Source organism: Trichosurus vulpecula, chromosome 6, assembly GCF_011100635.1.
Source record: "Trichosurus vulpecula isolate mTriVul1 chromosome 6, mTriVul1.pri, whole genome shotgun sequence".
NCBI classification, from domain to species: Eukaryota; Metazoa; Chordata; class Mammalia; order Diprotodontia; family Phalangeridae; genus Trichosurus; species Trichosurus vulpecula.
In genome coordinates, this window is record NC_050578.1 from 73,586,869 (window position 1) to 73,606,603 (window position 19,735).

Here is a 19,735-nt window from a genome sequence, read left to right on the forward strand (position 1 = left end):
GTATTTGTCAAGAACTGGTTTATTATACTTTCTATTGCCCCCCAAATTTAAACTCAGGCTCAGCAGGCTCACTTGAACCTTTGCAACAAATTAACATTTGACCCATTTTATTATTTGCTTAACAACATCTCATTATTATTGTTGTTAGTTGTTGGTAATGTACGTTTTTTTCTTCACTCTATGAATATGGTATAAATATAATGAACTATTACAAAACATATGAATACAAAATGAATTAGAACAGCTGAGAAGTAAAAATATTGACTACTTTTGGATGAATAAGCATCATGGTAAACAGTTAATTTTTTTCTTAATGTAATAAAAGGCTGATAAAGTATAAATGGAAAACATGGAATTATGAAACTGATGTTTAGTTACTAATAATGCATGAGTTGTCTCATATCTCTTTGGATTTCTTTGCACTAGAAAACATATTTGGCCATCTGTATTTGTCCCAAACTGTGGGTTTTTGTATTTTCAGCATTTATAATTAATTGCAAGGCTAGATGTTTTTTCATGCAAGGATAGCTTCTTTTCTACTTTTCTAAATCCTGATATGATAATTGAATTAGCAACTGTATAGCCCTTTCAATTTATTCAGCTGTTAAAAAGAGTTTAAGGACAGGAGTCATAATCTTATTACTTCACAAGCATTTTCAGACAGTAATTTCAGGATGCATATTTTAGATGCTGGCTGCCCAGGTCCGAAAGGTTGGTGAACCAATGCAATTAATTTCAATTCATTTAGCATTTATTAAATACCTGCTATTTCCCAGGCATTACATATACAGAGATAAAAAGAACAAGACCCTGCTCTCAATGAGCAGCTTATATTCTGCAGCAAAAGTGTCAAACTTGTGGTCAGATTGAGACCGCTGTTCCATAGCACCAGGGAAACCAACATGTATACATATAAACAAATACAAAACATATGCAAAGTATTTTTTTGTGTGTGAGTGTGCACAGGTCTAATATGAAGAGTAGTTCGTTAACAGTAGAACATGGGTTCCAGAAAGTACAATGGAAGGGTAGAGAAGAGAGGAAAGATCTTAGATGACATTAAATTTTATTCATGGTTTCTCATACAACCAAGACAGATTATCAATAAAGTTCCTTGAGTTTACATATGTATATATAAATATATAGATAGATATAGATATCTCTATATATCCACATATATCTATCTATATCTCTATATCCCCATATATACATATGTGTATATATATATACACAAATATGTAAACACACACACACACACATATATATGTATGCATATATATATATGTATATATATATTCTCTCTCTCTCCCCTCCTCTCCTCATCACCCCTGTCTCTCTTCTCTACTCTTCTCTCCTTTCTCCTCCTCTCCCTTTACCTCTATCTTCCATCATAGGTTAGAGTAAGGTATGTCATCCTCTTACCCCCACCCTCATCTATTCTTCTATTTCAGTAACTTTAATTCATAATGAATCTTTCTAATAAATTCTCTTTGAGTTCTTCTCTTCTTATTACTCCTTCCATGTTCTAGGATACTCTAGAATCCATTCTTAAAACTGCTAATTCCTGAAGGTGTAGTGAGAAGTGCTCTGTAATCAACGTCCATGGGTTCGGATCCCATTCTTTGCCTTTTCCCCATCTCTTGCCTTGTTGATGTCATTCCCTCCTCCATTTGAACCTCTGGTTCCCTGTTCATTCACCTCTGAGTTCAATTCTCTGCTTACCTCTGGGTTCTTTTGAAGGAATGACTCAAATTCTTTCCCATTACTGGATATCCAATTATTTTCTTTCATACATAGGCTCTGATTTGCACAATATCTTATTTTTGGGTGTAGCTGATCTTCTTTGTTTTTTGAAATGTTATATTACAAATTTTTATTTTATTTCATGGAAAAAAGCTCAATCCTGTGGTATTTTGATTATGCTTCCTTTGAAAGTGAAAATTTTTTCTTCTGCTTTACAAAATTTGTTTGATGTTATAGATCTAAAATCTGATTATAATTTTCTGTGATGAATTGAATGTAGGTTTTTTCACTGTTGTGTGAATTCCCTTGATATATATTTTGCCAATCACCTTAAATATTTCTGAAGAATTTTCATGCCTGTTTCCCTGAAGTATCATATCAGGGGTGTTTTGTGTGTGTGTGTGTGTGTGTGTGTGTGTGTGTGACTTCTTTCCCTCTGCAACCTGTAATTCAGAACTTATCTTTTCACAGTCTCTCTTCAATTTATGTTCTTAATTTGTAGAGTTCTCATGAGCTCTTTCAATCTTGCTGTGTTTTGGTTTTATTAAATTAATTTTCTTTCTGCATTTGCATTTTGCATAGACATAAATTATTTTTTTCTTTATCAGAGAATCTATTGTTTTAGAGATATTCTGTCTTGTTTTTTCCTCTAAATTTCCTACTCTTTTAAAAATTTCTTATTTGTCTCTTGTGAGGCAGTGTGATGTAGTGGATAGGAGCTGGGCAGCAGTCAGGAAAACATAAGTTCAAGTCCTATCTCTGGCAACATAGTGGCCTTGTGACTCTGAGTAAATCACGTAACCTCTCATGGGCCTATGCAACCCTCGAAAAAGTTGGAAAGCAGCTTTTGGCTTGCTCTGGCAGAGGAAGCTCCTCATTGATTTTATGCTAGACAGTGAAATCACAGGTCCAGTAAGGAAAAAAAAAAACATGTGTGCCAATTTCTTCTGATTTCATTTCTTTGATACTTTCACTTAATTTTTGATTGCTCATATGAACCATTCTGTAGATTCTTAGAGTTTTACTCCATTGTCATTTGAGGGGAGTTTACCCTTCCTTGACTGATTTTGACTGTGACTCTTGGTGTGAATACTTGTTCATTGAGATCACTTTTTTCTTTGAATGTTGGTTCATTTCTTCTCCTCCTTTAACTTTATCCCTATCAGTCACTCTGCTGATTTATCTATGGTGTCTTTCTTGCAAACATGTTTTTTAACCTCAGTTTTCTTTTCCTGGAATCTTTTTATTTTAATTTCTTGCTTAGAAAACTTACCTGTTCAATGGATTCTTTCCTTCTAGCTTTTTCCTAATGTTGTGCTAGCTGTTATGTTTAAATCAACTTGTCTTAAGGTATTAGATGATGGTAATGTGTTAAGATGTTGTCTCTCCCAGAAAACATGCTTGCATTTTAAGAGGGGTATTCAATTACAGGAATTAACATCCTATGATAGGTGGCCTTTTGTGTTCCTTAAATCACACTTATCACTTTTGTGTACAGGTAGAACCGGTATTGTTTCTTAGGTACAGAAGCATATTCATTTAATGTTTTAAAAAATCTTAATCATTTAATCTTCATTTGAAAAATATGAAGGATGAACTAGAGAGAAACTCTAAATGGTGTTATTTTGGCAAATAAATATATGTTTACAGACATAACTCCACGCAGTTTCTTTGGGGGTAAATGATTGTTTCCACTTGTGTCAAAGGAAACACTTTACTATGTTAATACACTTTTCCTACTTTAATTCTCTCCTCATTCCCAGTTTTATGCATGAAAAACTTGGAAACTACTCTAGATTATGTCTTATGGCAAGAAGAGATCATCATCTGGAATTTATGAACCTATGACGCTGGAGTACAGAGCAATCCCAGCAATAAAGCAAGGATTCTTGCATTCTTTCCAAACAGCTTGCTTCATCATGTGTTGTTGCTGGTTTTCCTTTTTTTTTTTCATTTGGATCCTTGTATAGTGGGTCCCTGTTTCCCTGAAGGAACTCTGTTGAGTCATTCTCCTGCCCTGATCTTGTTTGGGAGAGGATACAAGTGTACAAGATGCAGGGTCTGTGTTTTGTGAGAGTCATGTTTGGATCATGACTCAGGACTAGTATCCAAGGAATTAAGCCTGGAAAGTAGAATATAAACTCTATGGCCAAGATAATAGTCATTAATTTATTGGATTTAGGCTTCATCTGTAAGTGGAAAACAATCTGTTTGGATTGTGACTGGTTTGCTAGAGTTTGTTGACCCGACAATTCTGGGGACGGCTGGCACTGTTCTTACTGCTGATATTGACCAGGTAGAGTGTAATTGTATGCTTTCTTTTGGTTATATTAGCCATAGAGTATAAGAACATAAAATGTATCTTAACAGAACAAAGAGTGTTAGTGAAAGCATCATAAATATGTCTAAAGTAAACATTTTTAGCTGCTAGGTGGTCTTGGAATCAGGAATACCTAAGTTCAAATGTTGCCTCAGATACTTAGTAGCTATTTAACCCTTGGCAAGTTACTAAACCCTGCCTATCTCAATATCTTCAGTTGTAAAATGTTTGGCATAGCTTAATAAATGTTTGTTTCCTTCCTTTCCTTTATGAAATCAAAAGTCCAAGTGTTATCTGTCATGTTAAAACTCCCTGATCATTATGCAGTTTAATCTATATATCACTTCCCTTTTCTCCTTTGTAGATACTAGAAAAATCATGCACAGAAATACTGGACCTGAGACCATCAAGTGTCTGTGTGGGCCGTAAGTATCTTTTTTATTTGAATTAAAATAAAAAATTTAAAACATGTTGGAAATAAAAAATAACTGAGTTCCATTTCATAATTTTGCTATCATACTCAACAGTTTGGATAGCTATAGTGTTCACAGTCACAAAATTTTGGAGTTACATAGGACTTAGCTGGCATCTAGTCCAACTCATTCCATAAAAGATTTTTGCCTTTGCTTGGAGAGCTCCAATGAGGGGGAATCCACTGCTTTTTGCAATAGCTTAGTCTGCTTTTAGGCCAGCTAGGCAGCATTGTGGATAAAGTGCTGTGCTTGGAGTTAGGAAGACTCGTCTTCCTGAGTTCAAACCCAGCCTCAAACATTTCCTAGCTGTATGACCCTGGGCAAGCCGCTTAACCCTGTTTGCTTCCGTTTCCTCATCTTTAAAATGAGCTAGAGAAGGAAATGGCAAACCACTCCACTGTCTTTGCCAAGAAAACCCCAAATGGGGTCATGAATAGTCAGACATGACTGAACAACAAGTCAACTTTTGGAGAACTTTGATTGTCACGAAGTTTTTCCTTCTATTAATCTTAAGCCTTCCTCTTTGTAGCTTCCACCCATTGTTCCAGGTTCTGCCTTCTGAAGTCAAGCAAAACAAGTTAAATCTCTTTTTCACATAATATCCTTTCAGATACATATAGACAGATGACCTTTATGTTCCTCGAGTCTTTATATGTTAAACATTTGCAGCATCTTTAATTGATCCTCATATAGCATAGACATGAAGCCCTTCACCAAACTGGTTGCCTTGACACTCTCTAAAGACAAAAAGGCAAAACTCCTAAATATTTATTATTTTACACATCATTTTGGTACTCATATTAAAAGATGCCTGTCTTGATATCTGGAGAATTACTACTTTTGATTAATAATGGAAACAGTGGTCCCTCCTGCCAGTTTCATAGAACCTGGATAGATCAAATAATTACTATTTCTATTGGCATCATGAAATTCTCTAACTATTAAAGTAAAATTAGTTTTAATTGTCTGCAATTTAAAAAGTAAACATGTGCCTTATGATATTCCATGACACTGGAAGGTGCACATATACCATCTTTGAGTTGGCTGGTGATTCGTTCTCTGGCTTTTATCTTCCAACAACATGGGAAGAATCCATTTGAGTCTACCAACTTTTTCTATGCTGGTTTTTCCTAGGGAAATTTCTATGAATTCAAGCATTAAAAATTTGGTTTATATTTTAGAGAATGTGCTAAATAAATAAAAGAATGCACAGTGGAAATAATATCAGATTTGGAGGCATAAGACCTGAGTTCAAATTCCAGCTCTATTGGAGGAGTGATACATGAGGTTTACCCATATCATCTTATACAAATTACCTTCTAGGTACAGGTGTCCTTATATGAAAATGAGGTAGTTGGATTAGAAAAGGAAAGTCTCCTTGAGCTCTAAATAATATGTTCCTAAAGTGGTGTGTTAGATTTTTTTTTCTTTTTACGGGTATTTGGTGGGTTTTAAAGAATTTTTCTATGGCTCAACATATTTTTTTTCATAAAGTGACTTCTTTTTGCACAAACAAAACTAATGCAGCTAAAATTAGAGGGGAAAATGGTAACTTGGAAAAAAAATCTTTGCAGCAAACTTCTTTGAAAACGATTTCATTTCCAATGGTGAATCCAGTACAAAAATTAATACCAGAGCTTAATAATTATAAATGCTTATTCAAACAAGAATCAAATCTCAGTCTAAGCCATTGCACATACACATTGAAACAGAAAAGATAAGTCCTGAAAAATTGATCAGTGGCTTCTTTGGGCTAAATATAATATTAAACTTTTTGGTATAGTTTTGTAAAATAGCCATGGAAATCACAATCATTTGTAGGATGCTGTAGCAAATCAGGGCAGTTCTCTTGGACCCCAAGCTTTGAGAGCTTCTGAACGTTTATGATTGACATTTCAGCAGTAATTCAGTGAGGCATCCTGTGAGGGAAAAGGAAGTATGCCTCATATTTACATTTCTACTCTCAGTTTAGACCCTTACCCTTCCATCATTCAGGAAAGATTTTTGGGACTATCCTTCCTCTATTTTGTGAATTCTTGCCTTCTTGAAGTATACCTCAAATATTTTTTAACCTTATATCATATGTATGTAAATAGGAAGTAGGTTTCAGCATACAAGTGTGATTTTCCATTGGCTGCCTCCTCCTTCCTTCCTATCCTCCAGCTCTTTAGCGAATGATAATTAGTAGGAAACTTTTTGTTAAAGAATAAGATTAAGATAGAGTATTAAGTATATGGCTTATAGAAAAAATAATTAAAACTTAGAGTGAATAGTATTTGATAGCAATCACATATGTTTTATGTAAGTACGGAGAGGCAAGAGGTACTGTTGACAAGGTTATAGTCTTTAATATTTTCCCAGGGTTAGAGAATAAATTTCAGGTTATACTGAAATTAAAAAACTAAAAATTAAAAATAAAAAATTTAAAATAAAATTAAAATTAATGATTAATAACTAAATTTAAAAATTAAAAAAAAAACTGTTTGCTCTATCTTTAGTGTTCAGGGAGTATAAAGTATTGGTGGAAAGAGGGAAAGCATTATTTTTTTTTCCTTGGAGTTTTCCAGGTAATTTCCTGTGCTATCCAACTTAATTAGATTGTCTGCTGTTTCTTATCTGTGACACTTGTAGCAACTTCATTGCATAAATCATATCCCTGGAATCATTTCCTAGTTGAAAAATGTTTACTAATAGCCACATGTATAATTCCTGAAGGAAACTTTGGAGATCAACCAGGTCATCAACCACCTTATTTTGCAGATAAAGAAAGTAGCAGTGAAGTGATAAGCCACCCCTCCTTATGGTTAAGGAGTTCAAACATAAGTCTTCGATTACTAGTCCATATAATTAGAGTTAACAACACTTCAGATTTTTTAAAATTTAAAATATTGCTTTTATTTATTTTACTACCTACCTTATACAAGTTAGAATAGTAATTTTTACACAGAGGCAGTCAGTAGAAATGGATTGATAGTCCACAGTTGGATGATGAAAAGGTAAAGGAATCACATGTGTTCCTGTGTTTCTTGACTAGAAGCTGATGGTATTTTGAACACTTCTCACAGGGGATCTACATTGGTCCAAAGTAGTTTTACTTGTGTGGAAACAGTCCCCACTAGTGCAAATGAGTAGTTCACCTGTAAATTATAGTCTTAAAGAACTTGAGTCCCTGATGTATTATGTAACTTGCTTATTGTCCCACACCTAATACATGTCCAGTAAGGACTCAAAGCCAGGTCTTTGGAATTCCTAATCTAGCTCTCTGCATACTATTGCCTACTGTGCTCCCTCTCTGAATCCAACCTAGGAGGGAGAATATTAGTCCCCTGAAGCAGGGATTCTTGACTTGGTATCCATGAACTTGGTATTTTAAAACATAACCATATAATTAGTTTCCTGTTTAATTGGATATATTTTATTTTGTACATTAAAAAAAGACATTCTTAGAAGGGCTTCACCAAATTACCCAAGGTGCCCATGACAAAAAGAAAAGAAAAAAAAAATAGTAAAGAACTCCTGCTCCAAATGATTGAATGAGACAATGTAGGTTAGCAAAAATCATTTCAAACCATGAATCACTATATGAATCCCAGATGTTATTATTTAGAAGGGGACCCAGAGAAGTTCATTTCCTCTCGGCTAATATTTGATGCTTTGATGACTTCAGTTCAGTTCTATTAACCAGTCAACACTTGAAAATTACTTTTAAGTATTTCAAGGGTATGTAACTTCTCTGGTGTAGGCAATTCCTCCATGGACATTTCTGGCAGTATCATTCTGTGGCTCACCTGGTAATGAGCTTGTTTGGGTTTAGGTTGGCTTGTGTACAAATAACAGAAGTCTAGTTGATCATTTAACCAGTATTCAGTCGCTGCTTTTCAGCTTCCAGATCTTGGATTCTGTTGTCAAGAGTCCCAGGTCACTTCTACTCAACAACTCCACAAATATTTTCAAGTTTGTTTTTTTTTTTTTGCCTGGTGAAATTATTGGCTACTTCACTGAGAATATAAGGACTTTGTTAAGACAGAAATGGAACTATTTTGATATTGCTAATTATTATGGGGCAACTAGGTGGCATAGTAGCCTGGAATCAGTAAGATCTGAGTTCAAATTGGCTTCAGACACTTACTAGCTGTGTGACCTTGGGCAAGTCACTAAACTTTTGGGCCTCAGTTTCCTTAACTGTAAAATGGAGATATTGATAGTACCTACCTCCCAGGGCTATTGTGAAGATTGAATAAGATAATATTTGTAAGCACTTAACAATGCCTGGCACTTACTAGGCATCATTATCATCACCATCATCATCACATGAGGACATTTAAAACTGCTTACTTGATACTTTCAGGGTCTTTAACTATTATTAAATTTTAAAAAATATTAAAGTAAATATTTATTTTCCTTTTGCTTTTTTAGAGGAATTTCAAATTGTGCTGACAGGAAGAGGGTTTGTAGTGGGCAGAAGTGAAAACAGTGCTTCATGTACCTTTACTGTGAATGAAACATACACCATCAGTAAGTATTCCCATCATCGAAGAATTACTTCCATATTAGCAGAATAAAGGAGAATGATATGTCACAAAAGGTTTCCTATTTATTAAAAAGAAATGCTATACTGATTTTTCCCCTCACTTATGAAGGAAAAGGAGAATTTCTCCCTTGACTCCAATGCAGCAATTCCTGTAATTGATGGTTGTACAAGGTGATCTGTAGCATACCTTCTATTTTTAAGATTCAGATACTTAAAGCTGGTTTCAAAGGGCAGGCATAAATAAATTCTATTTATTATATTTGCTTTTTCATTTCAAGTTCAGAGCTGCAGTTGATCCCATCTCCTGCCTTTTCCAGCAAATTGCGACTTTAATCATTAAGCCTCCCCCTCAAGTGCTCACACCTCTCTCTAGCTTCTTTAGACATTGCTTCTACCTCCTACACTCTATGGTCTCACTAGATTGGCCTTCTCTCTTTCTTCCCCACACATGACACTCCTGCTCCAATCAATCAATAAATATTTATTAAGGGCCTATTTACTGAATGCCAGATACTGTGCTAAGGGTTGGTATACAAAAAGGGGGAGGGGGCAAGAAGCAATCCCTGTCCTCAAGGAGCTCACAATCTAAAGGGGAAGACAATATGCAAACAACTACATGCAAAGCAAACTATATACAGGATAAATAGGGAATAATTAATAAAAGGAAGGCACTAGAATGAAGAGGCATTGGGAAAGGTTTCCTGTAAAAGTGGAATGTTAGGTGGAACAAATAAATACATATATATCTATATATATACACATAAATAATATAAAAAGAAAATATAAATAATATAAAATAATAAAATGAAATATATGTGTATGTGATGTAATAAAGGAAGCCAGTGAAGTCATCTCCAGTTGCCCTGGCTGTCTCCCATGCTTGTAGAATGTATTCCTTCCTCTGCTTCCTAGAATTTCACTTTTCCTTTAAGATGTAGCTCACCTGCTTTCATGGACCTCCTTATTTCTAGTGCCCTTCTTCCAAACTCCTTTTTATATATCTACCTCATATTTATTTATATTCTCTTTATATATACTGATATATTTTTTGCCTTTGTATTAGAATGTAAACTCCCTGGGAGTAGGGAGTGTTTAATTCTTTGTATGCTTAGCACAGTGCTTGAACTATAGTAGATGATTAGTCTACTGGTTTTTGATTGATTAATGCTGATTTTCATATATATATATATATATGTATATATATATATTATATACACACATACACTTTATGTATGTATATATACATATCCAAAAACATACATATATACATATGTGTATATGTATGTGTCACAAGAACTACCTTGATCTAATTTTTTATGCATGTTATTTTCATTTATCATCACCAGAAGTGGTCTCTTATTTGTATTTGAATATATGGCAAAATATGAGGCATTGCTTTCAGAAAGAATTTCATGTACATCAGACAAGGGAGACCTCTAAATTCTGGCAGAATCTAGCCTTTGATTTAATTTCTTGCAGCCCTTGTAAAAATCACTCAGGTATTTATATCTATAGGTACAGAAACATAGCATAGCTTTGACATTCTTAAGTGACAGTACTTAAAAAGCCTTAGGGGTACCATGCTTTCTGTTAACTTTTCTTTGTCCTTTTAGAGAGAGAGAAGGAGAAAGAGAGAGACAGAGACAGAGAGACAGACAGAGAGACAGAGAGAGAGAGACAGAGAAAGAGACGGAGGGAGGAAGAGAGGGAAGGAGGGAGGGAGGGAGGGGAGAGAGAGAGAGAGAGAAAGAGAGAGAAAGGGGGAGAGAGAGAGAGAGAGAAAGAGAGAGAGAGAGAGAGAGAGAGAGAGAGAGAGAGAGAGAGAGAGAGAGAGAGAGAGAGAGAGGTATATCTCAAAAGATGTTTCGATTAAATTAAGATTTAAAAAAACTCATGTGACCCTTGATTGACTTTTCCTGTGGGTCAGTGACCCTTAAAAACATTTTTCCATATCTGGCTTCTTCTCTCTTGAAGTTTATGCTTTGTGTCAGCTGGGTTACTTTTGCTGTCTGGCACAGGTTTTTGAAAATGTCCAGACAGAATGTTTCTGTTTCTCTCTGTTGGTACTAATTGGTGGCTGGTGAAAGCTCGAGAATATTAAAGTTGATGCTTATTTCATTCCTTACCATCACCGTTTTGGTTGTAAAGAATCAGTACTAACATTACATTGAATAGTCACTTATTTAGATGAATTAGACATAAAATAGGCATGTTCTTTTCATAGGATTTGAAGAATGTTGAGAAAATCGTCTTTGTATAGCATTAAACAACTCAGCTTTAAATGAGATTGTGAACAGATCCAACTTTTAAACCCTCAGCCAAATGCTGCTTTCTCTGGTCTACTAGACTGAAAATAATTCCTTTCTCCTTGAAACTCTTTGTAAGGCTCTTAGGTAAATAGTTCTATTTTTATTATGATGATGACTGCTTGTTTGAGCTATGATGTAGACTATGTTGCAGGACCATGTGTCCCTCACTCATTCAACATGCCAAAAATATTTCTTCAGTAAACTTCTATGTATTAGTAATGGGAACAGAAATCCCAAACCAGAATAATTCCTGCCCTCCAGAAAGTTACTTATATACATGAAAGTAAATACAAAACATATTCAAGGTAAATGCATAGTAATTTTGGAGCAGCAGCTGGGGGATGGAGATAGGCCTTATGTAGGAGGTGAGATGTCGAGAAAGTAAAAGGCTTTCAGGAGGCAGAGGTAAGCATAGCATTCAAAGTCATGGAGACAAGGGATGAATGTCACAGATGGGACAATTAGTAGGCTAGTTTATCTGGAACACAGAACATGGAAGAGAGACTAATATGGAATAAGTCTGGAAACATTCCTGGAGCCAGACTGTCAAGAGGGTTTAAATGGTTAACACAAGAGTTCGTATTTTATTCAGGAATCAAAACATATTGGGACTGGTTCTGCCTATCTTGTCCAGGCTGGAAGTTCAGTGGCCACTCATGGGCTAGTTCTCACTAGTGATTTGTGACCTGGTCATTCTGGCCTTCCTTAGGCAGCCTGGTGATGCTCCATTCTTGGGGAATCACCATGTTGGTAAAAGACTCTGTACGGATTCCTGATTTACTTAGCCCACTTCAGCTTGGAACTTCTGAATTCAAGCAATGTACCAGTTTTATCCCCTTTAGCAACAGAGACTACAGATGTGGACCACCACACCAGGCCTGGGGAGCTTTTTAAGCAAGGGCTGGTTGTCAGACCTTTGCTTTGAAATCTCAGTGTGGCAGCTGTGTGAAGGATTGCTTAAAGGTGGGAGAGACAAGGCAAGGAGATCAATTAGGTGGCTACTGTGGTAGTAATGGTGAGAAGTGATGAGGATTTGAACTAGGGTGATGACTGTGTGAGTAGAGACTGGGGGTACACACACATATATGTACATATATGTGTAAATAAAGGAGGAAGCGTGCAAAGAAGGAAGAAAGTGAAGGAAGGAAGGGAGGAAGGAAGAAGGAAATAAGGGAGAAAGGAAAAAAGGGAAAGGAAGGAAGGAAATAAGCATTTATTAAGCACCTACTACGTGCCAGGCAATATCCTAAGCACCTTACAAATATTATGTCATTTAATCCTCATCATAACCCTGAGATGGGTTATCTCCATTTTATTATAATGATTTATTATAATTACAATTGAAAATATTGAGATAGAGGATAATTGACTTACCCAGGGTCACTGAGTTTTTAAGTGTCTGAGGCTAAATTTGAACTTGGGTCTTCCTGCTTCTAGGCCTAACTTTCTATTCACTGTACCACCTAGTGACCTCTAAGAAGTGGAATCAGTAGTATTTAGTAATTCATTGGATATGAGAAATAGGAAAAATCGTAAAGCCCTGTGATTATGAATATGAGAGAATGGTATATGGTGGTACCCTAGGTAAACATGGTGTTTCAACAATCTGGCTAGCAGCTGTTGTGGGGGTGAAAGACCAACACAAGCCCAACAACAAGCATGCTACCAGCACGCTTCAAAAGCGCAGGTTCTTTTGATCTGCTTTACTAAGGAAAGCAACATTAAGGGGTTGACAAGTTTACTTTAATTCGGCATACAAATACCATTCACTTAGTTAAGGGGAAAAAGCCAGCATCCTGAACTTCGGAGCAAATACTAACAAATTACAAACATCAACAGACAGACCAAATACAGATTCATAGTTACCAACATCTAGATTCAGCCTAGGAGCTCATAACAAGGGCTGGCCCAGAGTTATGCGTGCCACCACTGCTGTGGGTAAGAACTCCAAAAAAGAGAAAGCTAGCCCTGGTTTTATATCTTTTTTCAGGGTCAAGGGTGAGTCACACATGTGACTCATCCACATGACCTGGAATCATCACAAAGAGGCAACTTAAAGCCATGTGGCCTAAAAGTCTCTGATGTCCGAAACATGTCACTCAAACTCATGTGTAAACTCGGCCCTCCCCTGAGGCGAGGAGGCCACCAAGGACTGCCAAATCTAATCAAGGAAACAAAGGCCAAACTCTTCAAGGACACTTGGTTGAACTGAGTGCTAAGAGCCTATTTTGTTTACCAACACACATGCTGAAGGTAGGAGACTTAGGGGAATAGATATTTTGATTTTTCAATTTTCTGAACTTGGAGTACTGAGGGGTTATTTAGGTGAGATGTCCTATAACCAGTTGGCAATGTGAATGAGGTAAGAAAATATTCAGTACTAGTCCTATAAATTTATAAGCCATCTGCTTAGTTGAAGTAGTTAAAATGTTCTGAGTGAATGAAAGTATCAAGTGAGAGTGTAAGGAGGAAGGAAGTGAGCTGAGGACAGCCTCTTGAGGAAGTGTTAAGTGGTCAGGAAGATGTTGAGAAGACTTTGAAGAAGACAAAGGAATGGCTAGAGAGAAAGGAGATAGACCAGGAGAGGCTTTCTCATAAGTCAAGCCAGTGATTATCTAGTAACAGGGAGTGGTCAGTCATACCAACAACTGTAGGAAGACAAGTACTAGGGGGAAAAAAGCCCTTGTATTTCATGATTAGGACATCCTTGATGATCATAGCATGGTTCTACTAGAGTGTTAGAGGCTCATGATCAATTGAGGAGGACTAAAGAGAAAATGGAAAGTGAGGAAGTAAAGAAAACAGGTATATATGATTTTTTTAAAAAGAAGTTTTTCTGTGAAATGAAAGAGAGATCAGCAGTAACTAGATCAGGTATAAGAGAAAGTCTTTTTTTTAGGTTTGTGGAGACCTCAGTCTTAGACAAATTCAAAAGATGCAATGAAGAGGGAATGATGAAAGATACATGAGAGAAGGGTGATTGTTGATGGAGGATCATCTTGGGGAAAGTTGAAGGCCCGTGGGATCAGGTATGTGGGTATAGAGGAATTAAGATGTACCTCATCTGTAATAAGAGGAAATCAGGAGAAGGTCATCAATGATGTTGAGAAGTTTTGAAGCATGGAGGAAGGAGTTGAGAGTGATTATATTGGGTGTCACCAATCTCAGTGAAGTAGGTGGCTGAGTCACCTGGTGTGAGTGGGTAGGAGAAAGTAGAGATTTATAGGGACAGGGAAAATAAAAGGGAAGAAAAGTTTAGTGTTGATAAAATTTTTTTTAAATCTTAACTAAATTTTAAATTAAAATTTTTTCTCTTAGGTCATTTGCCCTCTTTTTCCTTTCTATCACTATTTTCATGTTATAAAAATATGTGTTATGGAAAACATTGGGCTCTCATCTCAAAATTAAAGAGAAAAAACACATGTAATTCATATAATTTCACATTTTCAGAAATTATGTATCAATTTTATCTTATAGAAACAGGATAATGAATAATCTACTGGTGCTGTTTATTGATCATATGATATATTATCTCTCTCTCTCTCTCTCTCTCTCTCTCACTCTCTCTCTCTCTCTCTCTCTCTCTCCCCCTCTTTCTGTTTCTCCCCCTCTGGCCCTTTTCTATTATTTTCTTACTATTTCCTTTTCCAAAAGCACTTCTTTTTTTGGAATAAACTGGTCTACCCACATTTCTGCTGGAACATTTATATTTTCCAACAAATTTGACCCTGTTTGCATCATGCCTTGCACGTGAATTCATGAGATTGTACCACATAGTTATTTATTAATTTAGCAATACCTTATTTTCTAGGTGTAAAACCAGTAAGTGTGCAGTCGAACTCTATGCTCTGTCCAGCACCTGTCCTGCATGAAGTTGGAGAGTAAGTCTTCTGTAAAAAAAAATAAAAAAAATATATACACACACACACACACACACACATATATGTAAATGTCTATGTGTATATATACTCCCACACATATATATGTACATACACATGTATATATACATATCCCTCATATGTATGTATATATATATGTATGTGTGTATATATCATATATGCATATATTTTTGTAGTCATATTTGGTAAAAATAATTATGCCAAATGATAAAGATGGAATTTTGGTTAAAATATTTCCTTTATTCCTCATGTAAATCCTTTGATGTATATTAAACAGCTCTCTCTGAGTAAAATACTTTGATTGCACCTGAAACACCCATTCACTTGTTAAAAATGGAAATGTCTGTGTAAATTGGTCAATGGGGCATAAACAGATTTTTTTTTAAATTTTGGGGCAAGATTTTGACTTATTTCAAGTTCATATACACTTATAGTCATAGATGTTTTAAAAAAGAATTCCCAGTGCAGATAAGTATAATTGCGATTCTGCAATGAGATCTGATTTGGTATCTTCTATAACATCTTAGAAATATTAGGGCTAATGGGCAATGTGTGAGCCAGAAGGCACTTACTTAGGCTAGGAATCCCATGGGCCACCATGAGCCAGCCCAGTGTTGATAATGTCTATGTGGCTGTATGGTTCTAGATGCTGAGATGTTATAGGACAAGAACTTCAGTTGTTTCAAATATGATGTGGTTGTAGTTTTCTCTCTTACTAGAACAATGGCTTTTTGCTGACTCTCTCTTCATGTAGAGAATTTAGTACTTTCTGAGCTGTGAAATTCTGCATAATGAACCAATCTCATGACTTTATCTTGGTATAGGAGAACCTTTAAGGGAAAACATTGAAAAGATATCACTCTTTAATGGTTTCATGTATTAAAATTCAGGATAAAATACAAACATCTGTTTGGCATCCAAAACCCTTCATATCCTAGCCTTATCTTACCTTTCCAGTTTTCTTACACCTTACACCTTACACACACACACACACACACACACACACACACACACACACTCCAGTGATACCACCCTCTTTGCTCTGGGCATTTTCTCTGGCTGTCTCCCATGCCTGGAATACTCTTGCTCCTCATCTCTACCTTCTGGCTTCTTTCAAGTCCCAATTAAAATTCCATCTTTTACAGGAAGCCTTCCCCATCCCCTCTTAATTCTAGTGCCTTCCCTCTGTTCATTATTTCCTATTTTTCATCTGGTATGTAGCATGTCTGTGTGTATTTGTTCGCTTGTTGTCTCCTCTGTTAGACTTTGAGCTCTTGGAGGGCAGGGACCGGCTTTTGTCTCTTTGTATCCCTAGTGTTTTAGCACAGTGCCTGGCACATAGTAGGAGTGTTTATTGACTGACTAACTGTACAGTTTCTTCAGAGATGGGAAAAGTAAAAAAATAACGTATTAATTGTATAACTACGAATTAGATATGCAATGAGCCTATTCCCAAACAGAAAAATGATTTCAGAGCTTAGAAGATTCATAACGTATATGAATAGTTACCTTACCGGTACTAGTACAGTCAGTTGGGAAGGCTAAATTTGAGTTTGGTTAGGACATAAATAGTTTTGGAAACATTGTTAGTCATTTTACATTTCATTTCAATTGAAAAGTCAAAAGTGAGAAAGAATTCCATTGGCCATTTTTTGAGGTTGCTTCCTCATTTGGCACAAGTCTTCTCCTACTGTTGCTGTTGCAATTATAATGACTGAATTGCCTGATTCAGTCATGTCCCCCTTTCTCTCCACCATGGACATTTGAGCAGGGGATGTCCCTGACTCTGACTTGCTCATGAGAGATGCTATCACTGAGATTGTGAGCCTTCAGGACTTCCAAGTTCTTACAGGGCCCTGTTACAACAGAAAGAACACAGAAGAGGAGGCAGCCCTTACCCAGGAGCAGGCTTGCTTAGGCAGGATATGTGCTCACAGCTTGTAGTTGAGTATCCAGGAAGGGCATCCCCTTTCTGACCTTCTGGAAACCTCAGAGTCATCCTGATTTATTGAAGTTGGAAGGAAGAGTAACAGCCACAGGATGAGTTCCATCTTTAGCATACTCACAGAATATTGTGTCAGTAGCCTGTCATGTGGACTCAACCCAGCTATGAGTCACACCTTTCAATAACCCTTCCTTTTATTAGGGTATTTCCTGGTCTAAATAAATAAGTGATTTGGGAGGAGGGATGATTTCTGATGAAGTGTGTTAAATAATGTTTCAGCTTGCTATTTTTACTTCCCTTTGCCTCAAATAATCCTTAACCAGTCTGCTTCTCCTCACTTCACTAGGTTAGAGGTTGGTTTTGGAGTCTCAGGAAAGGATGGCCAGAGCCAGGGTGAAATATGGATGGGGAAGAGTTGGGTGACAGTAGAACTAGAGGAGTGTTATATAGGGTGGGTCTTTGCCTAGAGTAGTGGTGGCTTTGGATGACGGTGATTAGGGAAGCAGGGTATGTCTAACATCTTGTATACATTAATATTTTTAGAAAACTTTTATGCTAAATTTATAGGTATCACAAACACAGATATATATATATATAGTTTCAATAAATATTAGTATGAAAAAATATTTCCCACTAAGTAGGAAATCACTGTGGGGATCCTTCTGCAAATAAAGCAAATTAACTTACTTTGGGAGGCCCTTTTGGCTTCCTATCAGAGTAGCTTTTGAGGCCTTAAGTAAATTTTTACATCCCAGGGGACAGTTTTCAGCCAACTCAATAGCTTCTTCAATAAGAGAAGTAACCCTGAAACCCAAACAATAAGAATTCACAAAAGAAAATAAAAATTCTGATAATATTGGTTTAAACCTTAATGGAGATGAGTCAATATTTGGAATATGTAGACATTCATACACACACACACACACACACACACACATATATGCATATACACACATATTTTATATATATATATATATACATACATATACATATATTTAGTAGATAGCAGTGGGGAGTAAGAAAAGGGAGCTATGTACTGTTCTCAAAATGTCTTATTTTTTTAAAAAATAAGAAATAACTGTAACTTGAGCCTTTATTTACATTTGCTTGGTTGTCACACACACACAAACTAAACTGTAACAAAACTTTAACCTTCATAATTCATCATCTTGATAGCCAAATTCAAAAGCTCTTGTTAGAAGTGTTATATTTGAATGATAATTTTTAAAATAAAAGTCAAAAAATGAAGTTGTCCTAATGAATTGAATTGCTAGTAAAATAGGTTCCCTGAACATTTGCTTATTTAGAAGCCACGCTAGGTAGAGCTTAGAATGTATTCAACTATAGTGTTTACACTTTATCCCTTACTCTCGCAAAGGAGAAAAAGGATATTCAACCTAGCATATACATGTATGCATGTTTATATGTATTCACATACCCTTGTGTATATGTATGTATGCATGTATGTGTATACACACATATATGCATGCATATACAAATGCACACACTTTGTAGGGTAGCTAGGTGGTGCAGTGGATAGAGCTACAGGCCTGGAGTCAGGAAAACCTGTATTCAGATCTGACCTCAGACATTTAACTAGTTGTATGACCCTGGGCAAGTCACTTAACCCTGTTTACTTTGATTTTTTCATCTTAAAATTAGCTAGAGAAGGAAATGGAAAGCTACTTCAATATCTTGGCCAAGATAACCTGAAATGATGTCACAAAGAGTTGTACATGTTTGAAATGAAAAACAGAAGTACTTTCCATGCACACAACTGTTGTCATTGGCTAATTTTTCTGTATGATATTTTCAGAAAGGTAACATGATCTCAAACTCAGAGTCTAAAATGGTTTAATATCCATCCTGTTTTATTCAAATATATTTTCATATTTATCATTTCAGCAACAATTAAGTAGCTCCCTCATTGAAGCTCATGGTACTGTGTTGCGAATGAAAATCACAAAGTAATTAAAAAGCAGAGTAACTTGGGATCTGAAGCAGAAAACGAGTTCAGACTTAATGAAAAGACATAAAAACACTCAGGACTTAAACATCAGACCAAATATATAACTGGCTATAATTACACGGTTAAGTATGTCATTATAGTCACTGAATGCTGAGTAAGTTCCAAGTTCTCTACTGTTCTCAGTCATCGACTGTTTCTCCATCAGTTTTGACTCTCTAGTCTACAGGGTATTATGGATTTGCCTTGTTCTTGAGCTTCTGCCTGCTGATTCACCATTACCATTTTGAACTTGATGAAGAGCGGTGAGACCTAATTCACTACTCAGCATAGTCCGAGTGGTTGCACACAGAAATGCAAACAAATATATTTTGATACTGCATAGAGTTGCTTTTCCTCTCAGCCTAGAACCAAATAAGTAAATTAACAGTACATAATAATGAAAATGCATCAAAATTCTCAAATAAAAATGAATCTAATACTGTCTTAGATTCTAGAATCATTGCCTTTATCTTAAATAGTATTTTGAGCCTGATCTTGTGAACCGAG

At 35.9% G+C, this 19,735-nt stretch overlaps 1 protein-coding gene across 1 annotated transcript in view; it reads left to right on the top strand.

Annotated features, from left to right (window-relative positions):
• Positions 1-19,735, top strand: part of ANTXR2 (ANTXR cell adhesion molecule 2) — a 207,572-nt gene that overhangs the window by 45,093 nt on the left and 142,744 nt on the right. The window contains exons 8-10 of the mRNA XM_036763092.1: positions 4,428-4,488; positions 8,953-9,051; positions 15,188-15,257. Of these exons, the coding sequence (XP_036618987.1) occupies positions 4,428-4,488; positions 8,953-9,051; positions 15,188-15,257 (230 nt within the window). The remainder of the gene's footprint in view (positions 1-4,427; positions 4,489-8,952; positions 9,052-15,187; positions 15,258-19,735) is intronic.